This window comes from Phoca vitulina, unplaced genomic scaffold, assembly GCF_004348235.1.
Source record: "Phoca vitulina isolate PV1807 unplaced genomic scaffold, GSC_HSeal_1.0 scaffold12, whole genome shotgun sequence".
Taxonomy (NCBI): domain Eukaryota; kingdom Metazoa; phylum Chordata; class Mammalia; order Carnivora; family Phocidae; genus Phoca; species Phoca vitulina.
The window spans coordinates 10,893,336-10,917,082 of NW_022589715.1; the positions used below are offsets into that span (position 1 = coordinate 10,893,336).

Consider the following 23,747-nt stretch of genomic DNA (forward strand, 5'->3'; position numbering starts at 1 on the left):
CCTTAGAGCACACATGGAGTAGACACTGAAAAGTGCTCCCCAGCTCTTCACAGCTTCTCTGCAAAGTAAAAACCTCAATCCCACGGCTTCAAAAAAGCAAATTTTTAAAAATCCCAATTACTTTTGCAAATCAGCAAATACTACAAATCTTATCAAACTGAGAATACATGGAAGTGAGGTCTGACCTCAATCATACCTAATTCAGAGGTGGCAATTTCAGGAATAGTGATCCTAACCATGGAGCCATTACTCAATTCCTAGGGGAAAGAACAGAAACAAACAGGAGCACGTAAATAGAATTTGTGCATTCTAAGTCTTTGAATGTCTTAAAAATGGCTATGCTTTATAAGACTGCCTGTCAAATTAAAATTCAATAAAATAAATAAAAAATAAATATTTTTCAAACGGAACTGAATACTTCCAAATTTCAGAAACTGTAAATGTGCTTATTTAAAAAACATTTCCAGGGGCACCCAGGTGGCTCAGCCGGTTGAGCATCTGCCTTCGGCTCAGGTCATGATCTCAGGGTCTGACATAGAGCCCTGCGTCAGGCTCCCAGCTCAGTGGGGCGTCTGCTTCTCCCTCTCCCTCTGCCTTTCCCCCTGCTCCTGCTCCCTCTCGCTCTTAAATAAATAAATAAATAAAATCTTTAAAAATAAATAAAAACCATTTCTAAAAGTTGTTTTAATGAAATGTTTAATTTTTATACATAAGAGTCACCATCACTAAAAAAGATTAACTTTTAATGAAAAGACAAAAATCCTATCAATATAAAATTCAACTATTTAAACAAGATTTGTTTTCCATAATTTTTAAATAATAAAGCAACTGTAGAAAAGTTAAGCAGAATTACTTTAAAGTAAAATAGTACAAAAAATGACACATTGCAAGAGATTTTAAAAATCATAAAAAATATTTGTTTTCATGATTCAGACAAAATCCTGCATTCTGACAAATTTGAAATAACAGTCATATTTCTTAGAGAGCTACCTAATCTTCTAAAAATAAATATACCTACCAGAGTTACTCTGTTACGGACAGGATCTCTTATAGAATGAATGTAAGTCCCAAGCTGCTGGAAAGTACAATCCTCATTATAGAGAGAATCATGAAGTTTTGAAGAATCCCTCAGTTCTGGAACTGGGGAGAATAGAACCACCTATAAAAAGTCATAAATACAACACATATGAAATATTTTTTGAGGAATTAAGGATAAAAAAATCTCTATTTGTACATGGTCTAACAACTGTACGTAATGACTTAAAATCATTCTGCTCTGGGTATGATGAAGTACCTTACAGCAGACCAAGATCCTCACCCAAAGCAACTAGAAAAGGTCAGTAAAACAGTAAAACATCTGATCAATAGCACTGGAGAGCTATGGAGACAACCTAGACCTGAGAGGCCAAGATCTAGGAGAGAAAGAAGGGAGTCACAGGGAGGTGGCCCAAAATTCTTACACCACTTTTCCTGGTCTTGGCATGTGCAATATTTGGTGGGGATTAAGTAGGGAGTATGGATACACTGAGTATGCAAGGAAGGCCAATGCTAAGAGGAAGAAGAGATAGCAACACTTCTGGCAATCTTAAAGAGCTAGACACATAAACTATAACTTGAGGCAGCCCAGGCAGAGATGACTTGAGGATCTAAGACCCGAGAGGGAAAGGAGAGCAATGAGAAAGCAAAGAAACAAGACAGGTACATAGTGGTATCTCCCCTACAGCCAAATGTTTGTTCTGAAAATATGAGAACATTTACTTGCTCAATTGCAATTATGCAAACAAAAAACTTAAATGATCTTAGTTACTAATTACATGCAGATGCTCCAGCTTTAGATCCAGTCCTAACCACTGACCCTTTTTATATTCCCATAATTCAAATTATAGGACATCTCTAAGTGAATAGCTTGTCAACACTGACAGCCCATCAAGTATAAGATTATTTACTATATTCAAGCTTCTACTCCTACAGCTGCCACAAAAACTGAGCTCCACTGGTCCTGAATCTATGTCTAGTTGCACAATCAACCAGAGACGTGGAAAGCCATTGGCCAATGTGTAATACAATGATCTTGTGACCCCATGGCTACCACAAAGACACGAATCATTCCTGGGTTAATGGAATTCTAAGAAAGTTAGGAACCATTTTACATTATAAAAGACAAAAATTCTTCCAAATCACACAAAACTGACACTTCTCCAGCTCCCTTTTGAAAGTTCTGCAAATGTCCTGCTTTGAGGGAAAGAACTCAATGCTGCACATATTTAAAAAATAAAACCAAGGCCTAGACATTAACCAATACAATTAATTGCTTACACCAACCTTCACTTTCAACTTTCCCTAAACATCTGCACCCAAATGTCTCTCAAATACAGACCCCCTTTCTCCAGGCTTCCTAACTTGGTAAGCATGGGTGTCCACCTAGCTTGCTCAGAGAACTCTGAGCCTTGTTCCCCAACATAGCACAAAACCAGTCAGCTGACAGACTCTGCCATTTCCACTTCTCCAGACCTCTCATGTCACTGCCCTCCTCTCCAATATGCTGCCGTAACTCGGATTCTCTTCGCACCTCTTGAATTAACACAAAAAACAACACTTGGAATCTCTTTGGTCTAAGTCCCAAGATAAACATCTAAAACACAGAGCCTAACATTCGTAACTCCATCCTCAAAAGCCTGTAATGTTCTGGTGATAGCATTCAGAATAAAAACCTTTTCATCCTTTCTGCTTTTAAGAACATGTTAGTAAGAGTGTAAATCCCAGCTCTAACACTTACTAGCTACATGACTTTAGACAAGTAACCTCCTTATACCTCTATTACCCATTTGTAAAATGGGGAGCAGTACCTTCCCAACAAAGCCATTCTAAGGAATTAAATGAGTTAATACATATAAAACACTTAGAACAGTGCCTAGCACATAGAAAACACTCAAAAACAAGTTATTATTACCCATTCCCTGCCCTGCCCCACCCAACAGGCAACTTGTACTTTTATAAGCATTCATTTATTCCACAGACTTGAGTCTTATATGCTACACGATGGAAATATGAATATGCATAAGAAATGTTCTGCACTTACCTGCCTCCACACCCATTTCCCATGTGATTCCTCTTTGCCCCAAATGCCCCTTTCCATCTACAGATATCCTACTTATCCTCAAGGTCCAAACCAAGTCAGACATGCCCCTCAGATATGAGCCTCTGGTTCTGCCACATCAACCCATCAGGATGTATCCTCCTATCAGCGAATCTGCTGTGGTACTCTCTGTTCCTCATTCGTAAGTCTTAATAGCCTACCTCAAATTATAATTTCTCATGCAGATAGTACATCTGTTCCACCCAAATCAATTATGAGGTTCCTAGATTAAAAAGAATGTCTCATTCTCATCTCTGTAGTACCTTACACATCACAAGGGAGGTCAATATGTTTACTGAATCATTTGTGTTTGAAAATATGTATATTCTACCAAATATTAGCTAAACTTCCAATTCTGTCATTTTTAAAACAAAAAAGTTAACCATGGGAAGAACTAATATTTGAACCAAACTTCTTTAAAACACTATTTATTTTTTTAATTTTATTTAAATATTTTATACTTTTATTTTTTAATTTAAATCCAATTAATTAACATATGGTGCAATATTAGTTTCAGAAGTAGAGCTCAGTGATCATCAGTCTTAAATAACACCCAGTGCGTATTACATCATGTGCCCTCCTTAATGCCCGTGACCCAGTTACCCCATCCCCCCACCCCGCTCCCCTCCTCCAGCAAACCTCAGTTTGTTTCCTATGATTAAGAGTCTCTAATTTTTGACAACACCTAATTCATTACTCACCTCATCCAAGGATCCAAGTAGTTTACTAAGAGGCTTAGGAGTACCAACACTGTCAAGTGGAGTGCTGGGCCGAGGCATCGTGGCAGACATTGTCAGGGAGGGGGCTGGCAGTCCAGGAATAAAAACCTTTCCCACCTTTAAGCAATAAAAAGATGTGGGGAAAAATACTGGCTTTAATGTGTCATATCCTTAAATATAACGTTATGGCATGTAAGCATAAATTTCTTTCGATATTCCCCATTTTACACACACCGAACACATCTAAAAAATGAAAAGAAATAAAATTTCAGTAATTCCACCATCCAACTACAAATATCTTGGTATAATTTCTCTTGGTCTGATTCCTTCTCTTCATTACGGAGCACTTATTTTGGGCAGGAAAGTGGGTGAATGTTAATACAGTCATAACATAACACAACATCCCATATACTACGCATTTTCCTACTGTATTGGTGGTAGAGACAGCAGGGACACTAAGCTTGCAGAAACTGTAAGCAGCAATCTTGTCAACAAAATCTCCGGGCAGAGAGAAGAAACATCAATTACTTCCGAGGCGCTAAAAAAATGAAGCTGACTGACGCTCCAGAAATTAAATCCAATGTAATCCAAACTGGGCTCTTAAGCTCATAATCTGCCTTCTTCCCTCAAATACTTCCTCAAAACACTTTTTTTTTTTTTTTTTTTTTTAAAGATTTTATTTATTTATTCATGAGAGACAGAGAGAGAGAGATGCAGAGGGAGAAGCAGGCTCCCAAGGAGCAGAGAGCCCGATGCGGGACTCGATCCCAGGACCCTGGGATCATGACCTGAGCCGAAGGCAGACGCTTAACCATCTGAGCCACCCAGGCGCCCTCCTCAAAACACTTTATACATATTCTTCATTAAAAGAGTGAGTGGATAATCCATGCTAGCCACCCCTTATTTTGGCTATCCATGGGGTTCTCAGGAAAAACACAAGAGAAGTTCAGATCCACATAGGCCGAAAACTCTGATAAGACTCAAAGGAAATATTCAGAACGCAAGTGAAATTCTAACAAAACCCACATTTATGTCCATATACTACCCAAAGCTAATAAAATTACAAAGTTACCCAAATAAAATCCTCAGGATTAGAAAACAAAATGAGGGCGAAAACCAGTATATATAGTTTTTAAAAAGCTACAAGAGGGCGCCTGGGTGGCTCAGTCAGTCAAATGTCTGCCTTTGGCTTAGGTCATGATCTCAGGGTCCTGGGATCGAGCCCTGCGTCAAGCCCCACATCACCACATGGGGCTCCCTGCTCAGTGGGGAGTCTGCTTCTCCCTCTGCCTCTGCTCCTTCCCCTGCTCATGCTCTCTCTCAAATAAATAAAACCTTTTAAAAAATGAAATAAAGGGCGCCTGGGTGGCTCAGTTGGTTAAGCGACTGCCTTCGGCTCAGGTCATGATCCTGGAGTCCCGGGATCGAGTCCCGCATCGGGCTCCCTGCTCAGCAGGGAGTCTGCTTCTCCCTCTGACCCTCCTCCCTCTCATGCTCTCTGTCTCTCATTCTCTCTCAAATAAATAAATCTTTAAAAAAAAAAAAATGAAATAAAATAAGCTACGAGAGACCTCCAGTTAATGAAAATATGGAGTAAGCACATTTTGTGCTATTCTTCCCACTATTTACAATGGAATCTGCACAAAATTTATAATGCAGTGGAAGACTCTGAAAGGTGAGGAAAAGAAGACACTGGCTAGAGACGTGAGAACCAGGATGCAGTAAGGAAACAGCACCCTACATATGATGAATTCCCTAGGCGTTTTTGTTTCTTTCACTCTTTCCATAACCAGTTCTTGAGCTCTCAAGGGGCCTGCAACCCAGAAATGGCCACAAGGTGCAAACCAAGAGAAACCTTGCTCTTTTTAGACAAAGTGTCAGGAAAAGAGGGACCAAGCAAGACAGAGACATCTTCACCATACCTGCCCCACTCCAGGAAACACTAGGAAAAAAGCCATGGCCTTCAGTTTCCTCCGTATCAGGAGCTGTGGCCTGGAGACTATGGGCAGAGTTCTATCATTCCCTCTACGAGGAGTAGGTGGCATCCCTCCCCGAGCATAGGGACTGTGGGCCAGGCCTATTTCGCACTGTGGTAACTAGGTGGTATCTCCTCCCCTCTTCATCAGGCACTGCAGGTGCAGAGACTATGAACAGAGCGTTGCTGCTTTCATTGCCAAGAGGCAGCCCCTCTGCACCTCCCCATGGTGAGCAAAAGCTATGAAGGGGGAGGAACACTGGCTTTCATCCTTACTCTACAGTAATAAGGCAGCATACCTCTTCCCTTCTGTCCTCCACAGAAATTATGAGTGGAGGGAGTGCTGTGTTCCATCTCCACCCTGCAATAACAAGGCAGTAACCCCTCTCTGTCCCACCTAGGGAGTTAGAGGAAGAATGGAAAGGAAGTAAGAAAAGGACTTCTTAAATATGTGTATGAAATCCTGGCCAGGCCTCTGAGTGAACTATGTGTGAAACTGACCAACAATGACACAGTTAAAGATCTGAGAACTAAACAATGATCTCTACCACCATTCAGTTCTCAGGCTGGCGTCTGGGTAGCAAAGAAGTTGGGGGAGACCACAATCTCATTAAGAGAGCAGACAAAAAAAACAGGCCCCAGAAATACCTCTCTCCTTGGCCAAAAAAATCAGGAAAGGAATAGCTTAACAAGATCGAAAACTTTTAGACAATAAGCGATATACTCCAGACAAACACCATGGGAAAAACTGTGTCCCACCTCTCAGTCCTGTCAGCAAAGGCCACATGGGGAGCCTAGACTTCCATTCTCACCTGGCTTTAACAAGGCACCAATTTGGGGGGATGGGGGGAGAAGAAAAAACGAATAGTACTATGGATTCATAAGAATTTTACATAAAGCAGCATTCGGAACTCTCATACACTGTTGAAGGCAAGAAGTAAGGGGAGATGTTGTAAACTGGTACAACCTACACCTTAGAAGACAATTTGGCACCCCCACTCCCCGGCCATGACCAAGTTGAATATGCATATACTCTGAAGGTTAAGAGACGTGTTTAAGAATTTTTTAAAGCATTACCAGAGGAAACAGTAGAAGCAACATAAACATCCCCAGTGATGATAAAATGGTAAAAGTTTTGGTATAACCATACAACAGACTACTATAGAACAGTGAATGAATAAACAACAGCTACACATGGACATAGATAAATCTAAAAATAGTAATAATGTTGAGCAAAATAATGAAGTCCAGAGAAGACCATATGGTATGATTTCCTTTATATAAAAATTCAAATTTAAGGAAAACTAAACAATTTACTCCTTAGTGACATGTACATAATTGCAAAAAAGCTTGTAATAAAAACAAGATTTACTGCAAAAAGCCAGGACAGTGTCTATCCAGGGGGAGACAGGGAGATGAGGATGCAGTAAGGAAACAGCACCCTACAGACTATAAAGATACTGCCAGTGTTCTAGTTCTTAACCTGGCAGTGGTCATAGGAAAGGTCACTTCATTAGTCTTTGAATTGTGTTTATGTATTTAAATTTCACAATTTAAACTTTTTAAATTTACATAATTCTGTATGTAAATTCCAAAACTGTTAAAAAAAAAAAATTATATGGTCAACATATTACACATTTAATGAAACTTTACAAAAACTTTGAGACTTAACAAAGTACCCATACATCAATTTCAAAACTACATTCTTTATAAAACTTCAGGTTAACTTTTTTTTTTTAATAATCTACCTATATTCATTAATGATTCCCCATCTGTGCCAGATAGCACCAATCCATCTCATGGCAGTGAGTCCTAGGCCTCCAAATTGGGACCAAGCTAAACTGGAGACTTCATTTTCAACTCTTAGAAAAATCTTCTGCCAAATCCTACAGCCAGGGGGTCACTAATATTAAATATTAGACTACATATTAAAAAAAAAAAAATCAGGGGCGCCTGGGTGGCTCGGTTAAGTGTCTGCCTTCTGCTCAGATCATGCTCCCAGCGTCCTGACATCAAGCCCTGAGTTTGGCTCTCTGCTTAGTAGGGAGCCTGCTTCTGCCTCTCCCCCTGCCTGCCACTTCCCCTGCTTGTGTTCACGCTCTGTCAAATAAGTAAATAAAATCTTTAAAAAAAGAATGTTTAAAAATAATAATAATATCAAGGAGGTGGTCCTACAAAAGGATGAAATGCTACTTACTACTTACCCGAACCACTCCTGTGTACAGCACCAGGTTTCCACTGCCTTCAAGGACCAGCATGGTATCTATCTTCTGAGAGAAAGACAAAAATTTTATTTGCCAATCTGTGCAAATTATAAAACATAATGATTTTCAACTTCTCAAGAAATGTGCCTGCATTTACCTCCACTGGCGCTGCATCCTTTGCGTGTATGTTGGTGATGGAGCCAAAGATGAGCTGAGTTTTATCATTACTCTCTTGAAACTTTACACAGCTAAATATTAAAATAAAAAGAGAAACAAACTACTGATATGTCCAACAACTTATAGTGATCTCAGAGGTATTATGCTGACGGGGAAAAGCCAATTTTGAAAGATTACATATTGTATGATTCCATTTTGTAACATTTTCAAATGACAAAATTATAAAAATGGAGAACAGATTAGTGGTCGCTAGGGGTTAGGGATGGGGGTGGGTGGGTTTAGTGTATGGGACTATAAAGGAGTAGCCATGAGGGACATCTTTGAGGTAATAAGAAGTTCTATATCTTGACTGTGGTGTTTGCACAAATCTACACATGAGAAAACTTCATGGAATCATATAAACACACACAAATGAGGACGTGTAAAACTGATGAAATCTGAATAAGGTGTGTGGATTGTACTGGTGTCAATTTTCTTGTTTTGATAATGTACTATAATTATATAAGATGTTACCTCTGGGAGATAGAGTGCAGGGTACACAGGACCATCCCCCTACTATTTTGCAACTGCCTGTGTTTTATAATTATTTCAAAATAAAAAGGTAAAGAAGTGGACAAAAGATCTGAATACACATTTTTACCTAAAAAGATAAATGACTGGCCAGTAAGAACATGGGAAGATGCTCAACATCATAAGTCATTATGGAAATGCAAATTAAAAACACTTCACACCCACTAGAATGGCTACAAAGAGACAGACAACACGATAAAGAAACTGGAACCCTCATAGATTGCCAGTGGGAATATAAAAGGATGTAGCCTATTTGGAAAACAGTTTGGCAACTTCTTAAAAACTTAAACATGAATATACTGTTCAACCCAACAATTAACCTTTACACTCTTAGATATCTCCTCAAGAAAAAAGAAATCAGGGGCGCCTGGATGGCTCAGTCGTTAAGTGTCTGCCTTCGGCTCAGGTCATGATCCCAGGGTCCTGGGATCGAGCCCCGCATCGGGCTCCCTGCCCTGCGGGAAGCCTGCTTCTCCCTCTCCCACTCCCCCTGCTTGTGTTCCCTCTCTCGCTGTCTCTCTCTCTGTCAAATAAATAAATAAAATCTTTAAAAAAAAGAAAAAGAAAAGAAAAAAGAAATCATGTATGTCCACACAAAGACTTCTGCTCCAATGTTCATAGGGCCATAACTCACTCACTATGGTCAAAAAGTGGAAACCAAATGTCCATCAACAGATGAATGGATAAACATAATGTGGTGTATCTACATAATGGGCTACTACACTGCAAGAGGAATAAAGCACTCATACATGTTACAACATGGTGGATCCTAAAAAACATTATGCTAAGTGAAAGAAGCTAGCCACACAAAACCTACATTTTGTATGATTCTATAACATCTCTGGAAAAGGCAAATCTCCTAGGCAGAAAGCCTATATACAGAGTGGTTACCTGAGGTTGGGAATCAGAAGAGAGACTGACTGCCAATCAAACACAGGGATCTTTTCAGGGGGACAGAAATGTTATAAAACCAGATTGTAGTGATGGTGGCATTAACTCTGTAATTTTACTAAAAATAATTGTACACTTAAAACATGTCAATTTTTTGGCATGTAAATTATTTCAATAAAGCTACTTAAGTCAAAAAAAGAAAAAAAGAAAAAGTAGCCCTACGTTTGTTGACACAGAATCAAAGGGAAGTATGCACACTTACCGCAACTGGAGCTCAGACTCCACCAAAAAGCACAAGAACTTCTGCCCACATAGGTCAGATGTAATAAACACTTTTGAGGTCTGTGAATTTTTCTCTCTGTAGCAGATACATTAATAAAATAACTGTCAGCATTAGTTCCAAAATCTGCCACGATAACTCTTAATGAAAATATCCTGCAAGAAATCTTAAAACTACTTGGGCCAAGCATTAACACTGAAGACCTCACAACACTTCTAAGATTGGAACTTCATGATCTCTGAGATTCCTTTCAGTTCTTTGATTCTGAGTCCATTCCACAGCTTTTTAGGGGATAAATTATAATAAATTTAATCATTATCAATGACCTTTTTAATTCCATATTAGTAAAGTTATGTACTGCTAAAGCTGCAAACTTGAATTCCTACTCCTTAAAGGATGTAAGGGGTCAGACCTCTTATAACATGACCTCTCCTATCCATCCTCTCTCTCGCAGATTAGGCTCTACTTCATCCCTCTTTCTGAAACCATCTCTAATTTCCAAAGATTTCTTTCTGGAGTGGTACAGAAGACCATAATTCTATAATATGAGAAACTGTAATATAGTCAATTTACCAAGACATATTTAAAGACAAATGATTTTTAAATGTAGGAAATTCTTATTTTATTTATGAGGAACAAAAACAGAGAAGCTACTTCAACACTGTATTCACAGCTTTACTTTCCTCCAACTATACCTATCCCCTAGCCCCTAAGAACATGTATTTATTTGCCTTCTGCGTCACAGAGAAAATACAGCTATAAGGCTTGAGCCCAACCTCCTGCCCTACGTATCTAATAACCATCACTGTCTTTTGTCTTTCTCCTGAAGGCTAATCTCTCCACTTGTGCTCCTTTCTGGTTCCTCGTTCTCTCCGTCATTTCCTCTCTCCTGTATTTTCGATGCTTTCCCTACACTGAGTATAGTCCTTGCAGCCTACTCTCTCATATTAAGATAAAAATCTTCAAATATGAAGATGGACTGAATAATAAACGATATAAAGGACTTACTGTTAATTGGCTGGGTGTAAAAATGGCCTTGTGGTTAGGTAAGATGTCCTTACATTTTAGAGATACGCACTGAGGTATCTAGTCACGAAGACTAATTTTCTCTAATATAATTCAACAGTAACAAAACTCTCCCTTGACCCTGAGACTCCCTCTAATTTTGCATCCTCATCCCCATTCAAAGGCAATCCATAAAATAATCCACATGTCAACGTTCGCTTCCTCAGTCCCCATTCACGTCTTCCACCCCATTCCACTCCACAGCCCCTCTCCAAGTGCTCTGGCCAAGGTCACCAGTGAACTCACTGCCATCCGGGTACCTCCTTTCTGAGCTCATTGCTTAGTGCCACACCTCACTGGCACCTGGCAACACTGGCAGCTTTCTTTTTGAAATGCTCTCTTTTCCAATGTCCCATGATACTTCTGCTGCTTCTCACACCTGAGCTCTCCTGCTCTGTCTCCCTATAGCAGCTTTGTCTCTTTTCTCTTTTTATCCCCAAAAGCTTAAGTTTCTAAGACTTCAGTCCCTAGCTCTCTTCGACTCTACACCGCCAGATCAATTATTTGGAGGTCTCAGACCCCCTATGAGAATCTAATGAATGTAAAACCCTCTCCTTAGGAAAAGTCCTTATAAACTAACATGCACATGATTACTGCATGATGCTATGTTACTAGAACCTCTGCAACTGCAAGCTCATCCACAGGCCCTCCAGGAACCCAACGTCTACACACTCCTTAACTTCCAATCCACCTCCCTTGCCTCAATCACCACTTACAAGCCAACAACTCCCACATTTATTGCTCTGCTCTTTCCCCTAAGTTTATGACCCACATATAAAGCACCTTAACAGCCCTCATCAAATAGCACAGCCCTAAAGGGCAATCTCTCTCTCAAGCCTCCCCTTTCTTAATCCTTGCCGTTCCTTCCAACATAAGCAAAGTGAGAGTATTTGTACATATCACACACTCATACTTCTGAACTTCTGATCATCCTGCCTACTGTGCCCTTCTTTCCTTTCCTACCCAGCAAATACCTATTCATCTTTCCAAAGCCCTACCAGCAGAGTAGGCAGTGCCTCTGTGTCACCATCTTCAGCTGTCTCTTTTTGAGGATAGGGACAGTGACCAATGTGCCTGTAACCCACAGCCACTAGCACACGCACTGGAACTGGCTGAATGATCAAAGAGAACATAAAAGGAGAAAGGCCACACAGAACAGAGGTCTGAGTTGCATTTCCCAAAAACAACAGCTGACACTCAACTAACGTAAAGATAAAACTTTAAAAAAATGCTATAAAACCCCAAGTTTCTTGATCTAGTTGTTTCTCCCTAAAACATCAAACACCTCAAATCTGAGAGATTCTTACTACTAAAGAAGAAATAGGAAATGATAAAAGAATACTTTTATAATCACTTTAATATCATTAATATCCTCTATTGAAACTCAGGTAGCTTTAATATTTATCTCTGTATTTTTATAAACTGATTATATTAAAAGATTAAAAGGAAACTCTAAGCAAAACACCAAGTATTTTCTAAAACTTTTACCAACATTTTTCTTTGAATATAAAAATATATATCCCAAACCTTATATTAGTAATCGTTTCTGTCCATAAATGGTCAATACAAAGTTCAGGAACAATTGGCTCTGTTTCTGGTGCAAGGAAGGAGCCATTAGAATTACTATTTGGAGAATGAGAAATACTGTGTCTCTTTGGAGACTGATTATGGCTTGAAAGGTTAAACCTCTGCACCCCTGAGAAAGAGTGCACTCCTAAGGCGGGAGAATGAGCACGACTGCAAAATAAACAGAGAGAAGGCATCACAATTAACAAGGCAGGCTGACGGAACATGCTTTCCAATCATACTTTCTAAAACTCTATGTACCAAGTGCATTCATGGTATAATCCCAATCAAAAATACATTTTTTAAAAAGGGAATAACTACTTAAATCGTTCACATTAATGTGTTTTATTACATTCTAAAGATTTACAATTCTTGTTAGAATTCATCCTTTAATTTTAAAACTGAAAATTAGTTCATTTTCTGCCTCAGAACATGAATTGTTTTTATTATTCAAAAAGGTCCAAACTACATTCCTATATATTCAGATATATACATACCAACAAAACTATGTTCCCATATTACCAGACAGATACTAATAAAAATGAAAAAGCTAATGCAAAGGCCAAAAAAAAGAAAGGAAGAAAAGAAAAACCAAAATATTTTTGAAATTAATATTCATCAAATTGCTGCCACTTAGTGATGGAAATGAGGCAACCAATCTTATGACAAGCAGAGGCAGCTTCTAAATAGGACTCATTTAAAAAAACTTTACTTAGTAATACAACTGGGATAATCACTGTTTTCCCTAAAAAAATACCCAAGAGCTGTCAACAGAGATTTTAAATCCTTCAAAACATAGAGCGAAAGTTTGAAAAGAAGGTATCTCTTTCTTGGGATATCTTGTTTAAAATAAGGAAACACTTCCACACTTAATTCCCACCTTAGAGCTGCCATGTTGGAAATAGAAGGTGAACGAGAGTGTAGACTGGGTGAGGAGGTCGAGCGACTCTGACTGTGAATGGAGGAGTAATTCTGGAAAGGTGAAGCCACGGGGGAATCTCCTTTGGAGAGGCTTCTGAGGTGTGCTGTGAGGGAGCTACTACTGGCCACATTCTGTGGGGTTCCCCCCTGTTCAGAGAACTTTAAGACAACATTCTCTTCCTTAAGTCAAAATGATGAGAAGGGGGAAAAAAAGGCAATAATTAGATTAAAAGGGTAATTTCCGGGTGAGAATTCAGGGTAGAAGCCAGTTATTAAAGACACAATATTTCTTTTTTCCTAAGAAGCTCAATGCATTTCACAAATGATTCTTCCAAATACATGTGAAAGCTTTCAGTGTTAACTATCCTTTCATACTAAGAAGTGACTTGCCTTTATCCTTACCTCTGTTTTGACTCTCCGGAGAGCCCACACAGAATGCAAACATTGAACGGTGTCATAGGTCATTATAATGGAGGGGTCAGTGTTGAGAAAAACAATTTTCATTGCATGATCTACAACATATTGCACCCTTGATGAACCAAAAAGACCTTAAAGATAAAATAGTAACGATCAGGTATTGAACAATGAACTTCACAAGACAGTTCTTTAAAGAAATGACTTTCTATAATTCCTAAAGAGAAACACAGCCAATTAAGACACAAAATCCACTAATATATAATTACCCTGAATTTTTAAGTTTACTTTGGGCATCAACTTCCTCAAAATACATAAAGATAAGAATATATTACCAGTTTCCATTTCACATACATGCAATTACATGTTGAAGATGTGTGCTGACTCACTGTTCCATCGGCCACAGGGAGGTCTGTGACTACTCAACAACTGACTGATCTATAAACTGCAATCGACTATTCTGCCAAGTTTGACCTCTTGACTGTTTTTCTTCTGTATGAAATCTGTCCTCTATAATAACTATTCAAACAGAGTTGAACAGTACACTATTTACTGAGTATACATGCAAAATAAGTTCTTCCTAATCAGTTTAGCTTTTACTCCTATAGCACCATGAACTGATTTCTATAACCTTATCTGACAGCTTCCCAAATGCTTCCCTCTCAGTTAAAATATTTTTTTAATTTTAAATAATTATCTTACAAAAATAAAAGGTATTTTCTAAAGAAATGAATAAAAATCACTCATAATTCCACCATCTCAAAATATCCACAATTAATGTATTAGGGAGTATTCCTTCTAGTGTTTTTTTCCTACACGTATACATACACTTTTTATGCCTTTACAAAATTAGAATCACTGTATTCAGTTTTATATTCTACTTAACATTATGAATAAGCAATTCCTAAGGTCATTAAATAGTATTCAAAAACGTGATCAATAATGCTTCACACCATTCAGTCATAGACTCTAACATGTTTATTTAGGTTGTCTGTAATTGTTACCAATATAATACAGAATTATCAATAAACTTTCCTGTAAAAGGCCAGAGAATAAATAGCTTAGGCTTTGTGGACCACATAATGACTGTCATATAATGTTTTTTTCTACAACCCTTTAAAAAGATAAAAACCATTCTTAGCTCATAAGCCATACAAAAACAAGCTGTTGGCTGGATTTAGCCCATGGGCTGTAGTTTGCCAAGCCCCGATACAGAAGATTAAAACCTCAGTGGAATTTCAGAATATGTGCTTGGGATAAAGTCCTACAAGTAAAATTGGTCAAAAAATATAAACATTTTTTTTTTCAGTTTTCAAGTCCTCATTATTTATAATCACCTATCATGTTTGGCCACATTTAAATTTTTAAGATCAGTATCTAGAAATACCTATAGGAAATATTAAAGTTCTGCATCTCAGCAAATTATTTTATTATAAACAAGAAAATGAATTATTAAAATTTACACAGTACAGGCCTAAGAACCTACACTTTTCTTCAACAACAACAAACAACAATTTTAGTTCATCTAAGTATTGTTCATTTACTTATTACTGAGGAGTAGTCATCTGTAGAGTCATCTACAGATAGGTTAGTGAATATATCAATGTTCCTGATTGATTATAGGCCCTATTTTTAATAAAAGAATAACTATGAAAACAGTTAATACCATGGTATTCAAGAAGTTCTTGCTTTAATATAAATTTTCATAATAAAAATGTTTAAACTACATTATTTCTATAAAACAAGCCCAATTTTCACAAAGCTCCTTCATTTCCTCCTATCCCCCAAACTTAAAAAAAGAGCTTATATGAAAGAATTTATAAAAATACACTTACTTCCAGATTTACAAACAAGTGGGGTTATTTCATCTAGTGGATGCAGCATGCTGAACATAGTGGGTAAAGGTTCTCTAGTAATAAACAAATAATCAGCCAATCACCAACACAAAATGATTCCATTTATGTGTAAATTTTGCACTTTCTTTGCAAAGAAATATCTTTTTCACATTATACAAGCAACTAGAAATCTACCATCTCATAAAGCAAGCCTCTAAACTTTTTACATACTATTTTTCACAGTATCTTCTATTTCATTCCTGGAAATATCTCTTCTTGTGCATGGTAATTCTATGCATGCACACACACACAGGAAAATCAATACAGCCCAGGGAATCTCTACAAATAGCAATCATCACATTACAGAGCCAATGGAGTAATAAGCATAAGGCAGTTTTTGTTTTTTTTTAAACCTCTCTTAGTGGCAGTGTGTCTTTAGCAGCTAAGAAAGAAATTTAGTGTCCTACATCCATTTACAAAAAAGTGTCAAAAAAAAAGGGAAGAAAAATTTCAAGTAAATAAAAAGGCTGCATTTTTTTAAGGAGTGATTAAAAAAGGAGAAAAAAACAGGACTTCTATCTAAACACAGAAAGATTAAATCTATAAGCAATTTTTTAAAAACAGTGTCTACTACTTGCACCAGACTATGACAGGTACTATATGTTCCTGCCCTTCGATGAGCTCACAATTTATTAGGGACACAAGGTAAACATGCTACCAATAAGCACCTATCATTTATTGTGCATCTAACATGTACTAAGTCCTATGTCAAAGATTGCATACATCAGCTCATTTAATCTTTGCATAAATCCTAAAAGATAAATGATAGTACTTCTATAACAGATAAGGAAACTAAAGCCAAGAAAGCTCTAATGACTTGCCCAAAGTAACACAATGAAACAATGACAGCTCTAAGAACAGTCTTTATATCCGTAAGTATGTGTTCATTTAATTTTACTATGGAGGAGAGGAGGGAAGCAGTAGATAATTGTCAAGTCAGAAGTAGACCTCATAAGTGTACAATACTGAGATGAGAGAAAATGGCATTTATCTGTGCTGTTAGCATGGAAATGATCATCATCCCAAACTTTTAGGTAAACATCTTTACCTCAAAACCAACACCAAAAAAGCCCAAATAATAATAAACTGAACCTAGTAAAATGAATACCTGGGTGGACCTGAAGGTACCTCATGTGTAGAACTGCTTCGTTCAAACAACAATCCATATTTGGTGGGCCAAACATTAGCAACCTATCAGGTAAAAGGACAGGAAAAAACAGAAGTAAAAGAAACTACTCTTTACAGCATGTGCTTAGGAAACCATAAAACATTAGATTTTCTTCCGACTTAAAGCTTTACAAAACAATGTGATCGTTAGCAGTATTTTTTTAAAGTCCAAGACAAAATCAAATCTAAGAAAGAGTTCAATCAGAAATTCCTGCCACTGGCTAATAACAGTACCAAAATGACAATGTGATGAAATTTTAACAATAGCACTAGGTATAAAAAAGATGATGAGAAACAGGAAAAACACTAATCTTTTTCATGTGCTTTAATATTCCAAAATGATTTCTTTTTATAACTGAAAAAATCTCTCAGGAAAAAACTCCATAATTCATTTCATTAAATAATTTATTTTTTATACAAAGGATGGAAAAATGGTAAAGATTAAAACTGTTAAAATTTGAATAAATTTTGTTTTATTTTAATGTATATTTTATTCAAATTTTATTTTAAATTTATTTTTATTCAAATATAAAGTTATTTGAATAAAAATGACATTCTTGATTACTACAAAGCGTAACAGCAATACTTCTGCAACCAATTAGTTCAAGAATATTCTACAACAAAACACAAAAACAGTGAAATACTCAATTTACCTGAAAAGGTAAAGAAGCTATGTAATCCTTTCCTTCTATGCTATGCATGTTAATACATGAGCTTTGCAATATACATATGCATTTTTCTACTTCTTCACTACCTGAAAAGAAAGGGTACAACAAGATTTATGCATTTTTTTCAAAAAAAAAAAAAAAAATCTCAACAATCACAAACTGCAATTCCCAACAGCACAAATTCCTTAATGTACCATAAAAAAAATGCTTAGGCTAAATCACTATTACTAGTGGCTACTTATTTTGAACAACAACAAAAAAAACAAGGAGATAAAAATCTGGAGTAAGATGAAATAAAATTTCAAAAAGAAACTTACTGTAGGCCTTCTCAGACTTATCCTGTGATATGATGAAGTCACACCACAGTGCCTAAAATCAAAACAAAACGCTTACCTGAGAAAACTGTATCTAAATAATAACCTATTCACTGATGGCATCTGACTAGTAACAATGACACCTACATAATACCTGTCCCTCCTTATGAGCTCAATACACATACCATGGGAACAAAAATGAATAAAACAAAATCAGATTAATGATAAATATTATAAGGAAAGACAAACTATGTTTGCAAATAAGTTTTATTTTAAAGATTTTATTTATTTGATAGAGAGACAGGGAGAGAGGGAACACAAGCAGGGGAAGCAGCAAAGGGGGAGGGAGAAGCAGGCTTCCTGTCGAGCAGGGAGCCCGATGTGGGGATGTGGGGCTCGATCCCAGGAGCCACCCAGGCGCCCCATGCAAGTAAGTTTTAGAAAGCCAAAGAGTTAGAAGAGTTCAAAATCGCCAAGCTATTTCATAATCTCCAGACTTACCCAATAATCTTATCATTCTCAGACTCTCCTAGACTCATTTTAGAAAAAATCTTTAGAAAAATTAACATCACCTTATATCCAGTCCATTTGCAACTTTTGCAAATTTTCCCAAAAAATGTCTTTTTTAGCTGATATTCTAGAACCAGGATTCAATCAAAGTTCATTTAACAAGTCTCAAAAACTATTGCATTTGATGTCCCTTTACTCTTTTTTAATCTAGAGCAGTCCCCACCTTTTCTTTCTCCCTTTTTTTTTCTCCCTGACTTTTTAAAGAGACCAGAATGTAGACTGTCCCAACTGTTTTCTTAGTGTTTTTTCTTTAAACTTTTTATTATGGGAAGTTTCAAATATGTATTAAGTAAACAGAATAGGAATGAATTCCCATCCGCCAGCTTCAATAATTACCAAGCTTTGGCCATTCTTGTTTCATTTATATCTCCAACCCACTCCTCAATTCCTGATATTTTAAAAATTGATCCTCTTGTCCCCATATTTCCTAAAATTAAAAGTTAGATCTAAATATTCAAGTTAAGTATTTCTGGGAAGAAAACTTAGTAGATGACATCATGTATTTCATGCTGCATTACAACCACAGGTGCGTATTACTCCTTTGCCCCACTACCAGTGACAATAAACTCAATCAATTTGGTTGAGGTGGAGAGCAACAGATATCTCCAAAGTAGCGATATATTTGTTCCTTCATGTTAACAAGTAAGCCACAGGGTGACACCTTGGGGCCATGGTCGCATCCTTTTACCCAACAATGTTAAGTGTCCATTTACAATCATTGTCTCAATGAGTTTACACTGGAAATTTAAAAATGGTGGTTTTCTAATCCTACCATTCCCTTCTTATTTATTCATCAGCATTTTTACAAATAAGGGTTTTCCTTCATGTCTTCCAAAAAGGCAGGGTAAATGCTTAATTCTTTCCCTTTAATTACCAATTTCAGAACAGAGTTAGGTTTAATAGCCAACTACAATGATAGTAAAGTAGATGTTTTTCCTTTCCAAGTATTACTCTGAGCCCAATTTTTTTTATTCAATACTCTGCAATTAAAATCATCATGTGTTAAAATATTTTTGTACCCTTAATGTCTTACAAATTTTTATTGACAATAAATCAAATTAATCAAGGACAATGTTTAAAGATCATCATTTAACTGACAAAAGGACAGTATAAAAAAAGTGAGGATATAGAAAACAAATGACATTTTTATTTTCCTACCATTATCTTCACTACATTTTAAAATATACGTCCAGCTGCTGTGATGGTTAAGCTATGTTTTTATCATTTCTGTTAAATTCTAAGACAAAAGCTTTTTTTAAAAAAGTGTTAGTCAACTAAATGCTAAAATTCAAATCAACTCACCTGTTGAACAGGACTGTCAACTGTAAACGCTTTATAAACAGCCAATGCCTGGCTTTTACTTCCTTTGCTCCAGATCACCATATTTCCAGCCACATAGAGTTCCTCATCATAATCCACTTCTTCTCCAATTTCACTGACGCCTTTCCTTAACTGCCAGCTTTCCTTAAAAATTAATAAATGTAAGACAGGTTAAAGCACTCCCTTTTTCAATAGTATGGAGCAAGATTAATTAAATCAAATGGTCATCCAGATACAAGTCTCCTACTCTTGCTCTGCCTATGGAGTAAGATTCACTCCAAACCCAACTCTAAGAATCTCTGGTGCCACTGATTAACAGACTGGGTGTGTATTATAAATCTTACAGGATTTCATGTACAAGAATTTACTCAAAAATTCTCTATATATCAACTGCCTTATATTATAATACATTATTCTGCCAAAAATATAAACAAAAATTATACCTATCTATAGAACGAAACCAACATACTTGGGACACTAAAAAGGTATATTAAGCATATGTGGGGGTGATGGAAAGGGAGTAGTGAGGTACACATGGGAATCACTGGCAGAGTTTATGTATAATGCAGATTTCCCTGTTTTACAACAGGGAAACAAGTAATGAATGGGAACAAGAAAGGTTTAGATTTCTTAGGTTTTTTTTAAGATTTTATTTATTTATTTGAGAGAGAGAGAATGAGAGAGAGAGCACGAGAGGGGGGAGGGTCTGAGGGAGAAGCAGATTCCCTGCTGAGCAAGGAGCCCGATTTGGGACTCGATCCTGGGACTCAATCCTGGGACTGCAGGATCATGACCTGAGCCGAAGGCAGTCACTTAACCAACTGAGCCATGCAGGGGCCAGAAAGGTTATAGATTTCTAACTACATAAACCTCCCCTCTCTGAGATTTTGGTATCACAAAGGGATAGGAAAAAGGAATAAGGCAGGAAAGACTGATTTTCTGATACATACTTGCATCTCATTCCCCTATTTAAGAATTACTACTCTATTTACTTGTGTAGCATTTCTTTTCTCCTCTAGAAACATGCAGGTCTTTTGCAGTAGGGACCATTTCTAACTCTACCATCTACTCATCAAATAACATGAAATATGGTCTCTACATACTAAGTGAAGAGGAGGTTTAAAATAGACCATAATCATACTACTGAACTTCACAATCATTATGACACCATGAGTTACACATGTCTAAACAAACAGTTATGACACTATAATACAATAATGTCATTATTTTAGCCTTGATTGAAATTACCAAATCTGAATCTCTACAAGTTGCATCATATTCCTTTCTGTTGCATCTGAGTAGTCTTAAATTATAAATAGATCACATCACTCTATATTTCAAAAATGTAATGGGAAACTTAATGGAACCTTCTGTTTCTCGTGGATTGTAACCTCCTGAAGGGATCCCACCAAGCCAGCAGCACCATCAGAAGACCATAACTCAGAGGCTGGCTGCAGCTGGCGAAGTTGAAGGTTCAAAGCATTAGGGTGGTGCTTGCAGTGGTCTCGACCAAAAGGAACAAATTCCTGCAAATCCCCGGCTGCAATCATCGTTGCCCTTTCTTCATAGAAGTTCGACATGGGTTCCAAATATCAACATTATTTCTGCATGAATTCAAACACATTCTGGTCAGCTTCTAAAGTCAAAACCAGAATAAAAATGTCATAAAAGTTTACAGAAGAGTCATTAATCCTTAGATGAGTGTCAAATAAATCCTATCATATTGTAGGTATACAAGTAATCATAATATCAAAGGGCATTCCAGTTCCATGAAAAGCATACCCTAAAGGATCACTGGCATACTGGAATGTAACAAAAAAAATATTACTAACTCATCAGTAGTTGAAGTACTGCTTTTAGTTGACCAGTCCACAAAAGACCTAATAAACTATCAAGTGTCATCAGCAGTTTTGACACCCCAATTCATTTAAACATACAACTACAACCAATTCCAATTTTTGGTCAAACCAGAACCAAGGCATGAATAACTCTGGCCATGGAAAGCCATGCTTGTAGCAAATTTAAGAGTGCTAGCTTTTAATTAACACAATCTATTACAGTACGGTTCATTAGATATAGAAGAGCTGTGGGTGGAAAAATACCTACCTCCAAAACATTTCTATATACAGTAATTGACAGCTAATAAAATTCTGATACTCTGCAATGTGGTAAAGTGGATGCCGGTTCTGTCTCTGAGACATCTACATTAGAAATAGGTTTTGTGACATCACATTTAAACTGCAATCCTCGAACACAGAAACCAAAACAAACATTTGATGTCAGCACTACAGACAACCTTTAGTATCCGAAAAGCACTCACAATTAAAAGTTTAATTAAATTTGATTTAGATTTCTCATTTGACGTTTTTTTGGCATCAGTAATTTTCCTTGCTGCACTATCTCAAAGCCTCTGTAGTTCCTATGCAACAACCAGAGTTGCAAAGCTATTTTGCTGTGAATTAACATTATTCCTGAGACAACTGTATGTCACAATGGTGGCACTTATTCCCTCCTGCTAAAATTCAGAATTGAGAACAGTTGAACTTAGGACATAACTAATAACGTGCCTTATAAAACTTACAAGAAAACAACAAAACTCTGCTGGTCTTCCTATTTCCTAGTCAACAGGATAGCCAGCATTAAACTTGCGACTTTATCCAACTTCAGTTGTGCAATTTCGAAATGTTATTCTATTAAAACTTTGAGAAAATTACATTATTACATAATTATTTTAACAGTGCAGTATCTTTGTGTACGATTAAAACATATTTAATAGTTTTACAGTACCCCAAATTTCTATGTGTTTATTAGGACAACATAAAAAGCTACATATAAAAGTACTATATCACATTGATAAGCTATAAATCAAGTTATCGGCATTGTTTACGATAAAGAAAAACTACCCTGCCAAGTTAACCACAAAATTGCTTTAAGAAGAGACCCAAATGCACAGGAAAGGCATCTTGCGTAGAGTCTCCGCAAAAAGGCAAGAGTTTCCTCAGCCTCTTTAGGGTTAGGTGAAACCAACAAGCTAAGCGCCTGGGCCTCAAAAAATCCTGTGCGAGAAACAAGGGGCCGATATAGAAGCTGAAGCCCACACGGGACACCGCGTCTAGCTCAGGAAGGAAGTCGGCGAGGAGCGGCGCGGGGAGGTGCACCCCGGAAAGCCCAGTCCGCAGGCCGGGGGCCACTTGGCGCAAACGCGCGCTCAGGGCCTACCCCTGGGCTCCCAGCCCTCCGGTCACCGAACGCAAGTCAACTCGGAGCGGGTGCGAAGGTCACAGGACATGCGGCGAACCACCGGACGCTGCGGGCCCGGGCCCGCACCTGTGTAACTCGGGACGCGTCAGGCGCGGCGAGCCCCGGCTGCTCCCCGGAGGCGTGGGGCCGAGGGGGCCCGAGGGCAGCGGTGGGGTCGGTCAGGGTGACTCCTCTGCCGCTGCAGCTTCTCATTCCCTCTCCCTCCCCTATTCCGGAGGAAGAATGGGCAGCAGCTGTTGGCTGGACTGCGATCGACTGGCAGGAGTACTGGGAAGCCACTCAGGCGAGATGTTCAAATGAACGCGTCCATCTTGGCTTTCCCGTCCTGCCTCGCGCAGGGGCGGGGCAGGGTGGGGCGTCGCGGGAGGCGCGCGGCACTACCTCGGTCCTAGCGCCTGCGCAGCTGCGGGAAGAAAGCGCGGGGCAGGATTTGCAGAGCACGTCAACCTCTCTTAGTGCAGCGCGGAACTCCAAAGCCGGCCTGCCTCTGCTGCAGTGTGTCCCGTGATGGCTACCCCCTGGCGTCCAGATCTTCTCCGGTCATGTCATTACAACTTGAACTGCCTCTTAACTCTGAATTAGGAGATATTCGGGCTAGTTTCACTCCATTCTCCTGACCCCCAAACGGGAGGTA

The 23,747-nt window shown here is 38.0% G+C and overlaps 1 protein-coding gene across 7 annotated transcripts in view; it reads right to left on the bottom strand.

The window, feature by feature from the left end:
• Positions 1-23,430, bottom strand: part of ANAPC1 (anaphase promoting complex subunit 1) — a 95,524-nt gene extending 72,094 nt beyond the window's left edge. For 2 of the 7 annotated variants that reach the window (XR_004300280.1, XM_032410461.1), the window contains exons 1-15: positions 21,220-23,430; positions 19,835-19,996; positions 17,966-18,017; positions 17,634-17,734; positions 16,922-17,004; positions 15,754-15,827; positions 13,907-14,052; positions 13,464-13,684; positions 12,545-12,754; positions 9,935-10,030; positions 8,192-8,282; positions 8,035-8,100; positions 3,838-3,972; positions 1,019-1,159; positions 197-257 (exon numbers count right to left, since the gene is read on the bottom strand). Coding sequence is in view for 6 of the 7 variants with exons in the window: in XM_032410461.1 (XP_032266352.1) it covers positions 197-257; positions 1,019-1,159; positions 3,838-3,972; positions 8,035-8,100; positions 8,192-8,282; positions 9,935-10,030; positions 12,545-12,754; positions 13,464-13,684; positions 13,907-14,052; positions 15,754-15,827; positions 16,922-17,004; positions 17,634-17,734; positions 17,966-18,017; positions 19,835-19,996; positions 21,220-21,432 (1,852 nt within the window). In the remaining variant the exon portion in view is untranslated. Of the gene's footprint in view, positions 1-196; positions 258-1,018; positions 1,160-3,837; positions 3,973-8,034; positions 8,101-8,191; positions 8,283-9,934; positions 10,031-12,544; positions 12,755-13,463; positions 13,685-13,906; positions 14,053-15,753; positions 15,828-16,921; positions 17,005-17,633; positions 17,735-17,965; positions 18,018-19,834; positions 19,997-21,219 lie in introns of those variants that run through there. The other 5 variants (XM_032410464.1, XM_032410465.1, XM_032410462.1 and 2 more) reach the window with 5 other exon arrangements.
• Positions 23,431-23,747: the final 317 nt, after the last annotated feature.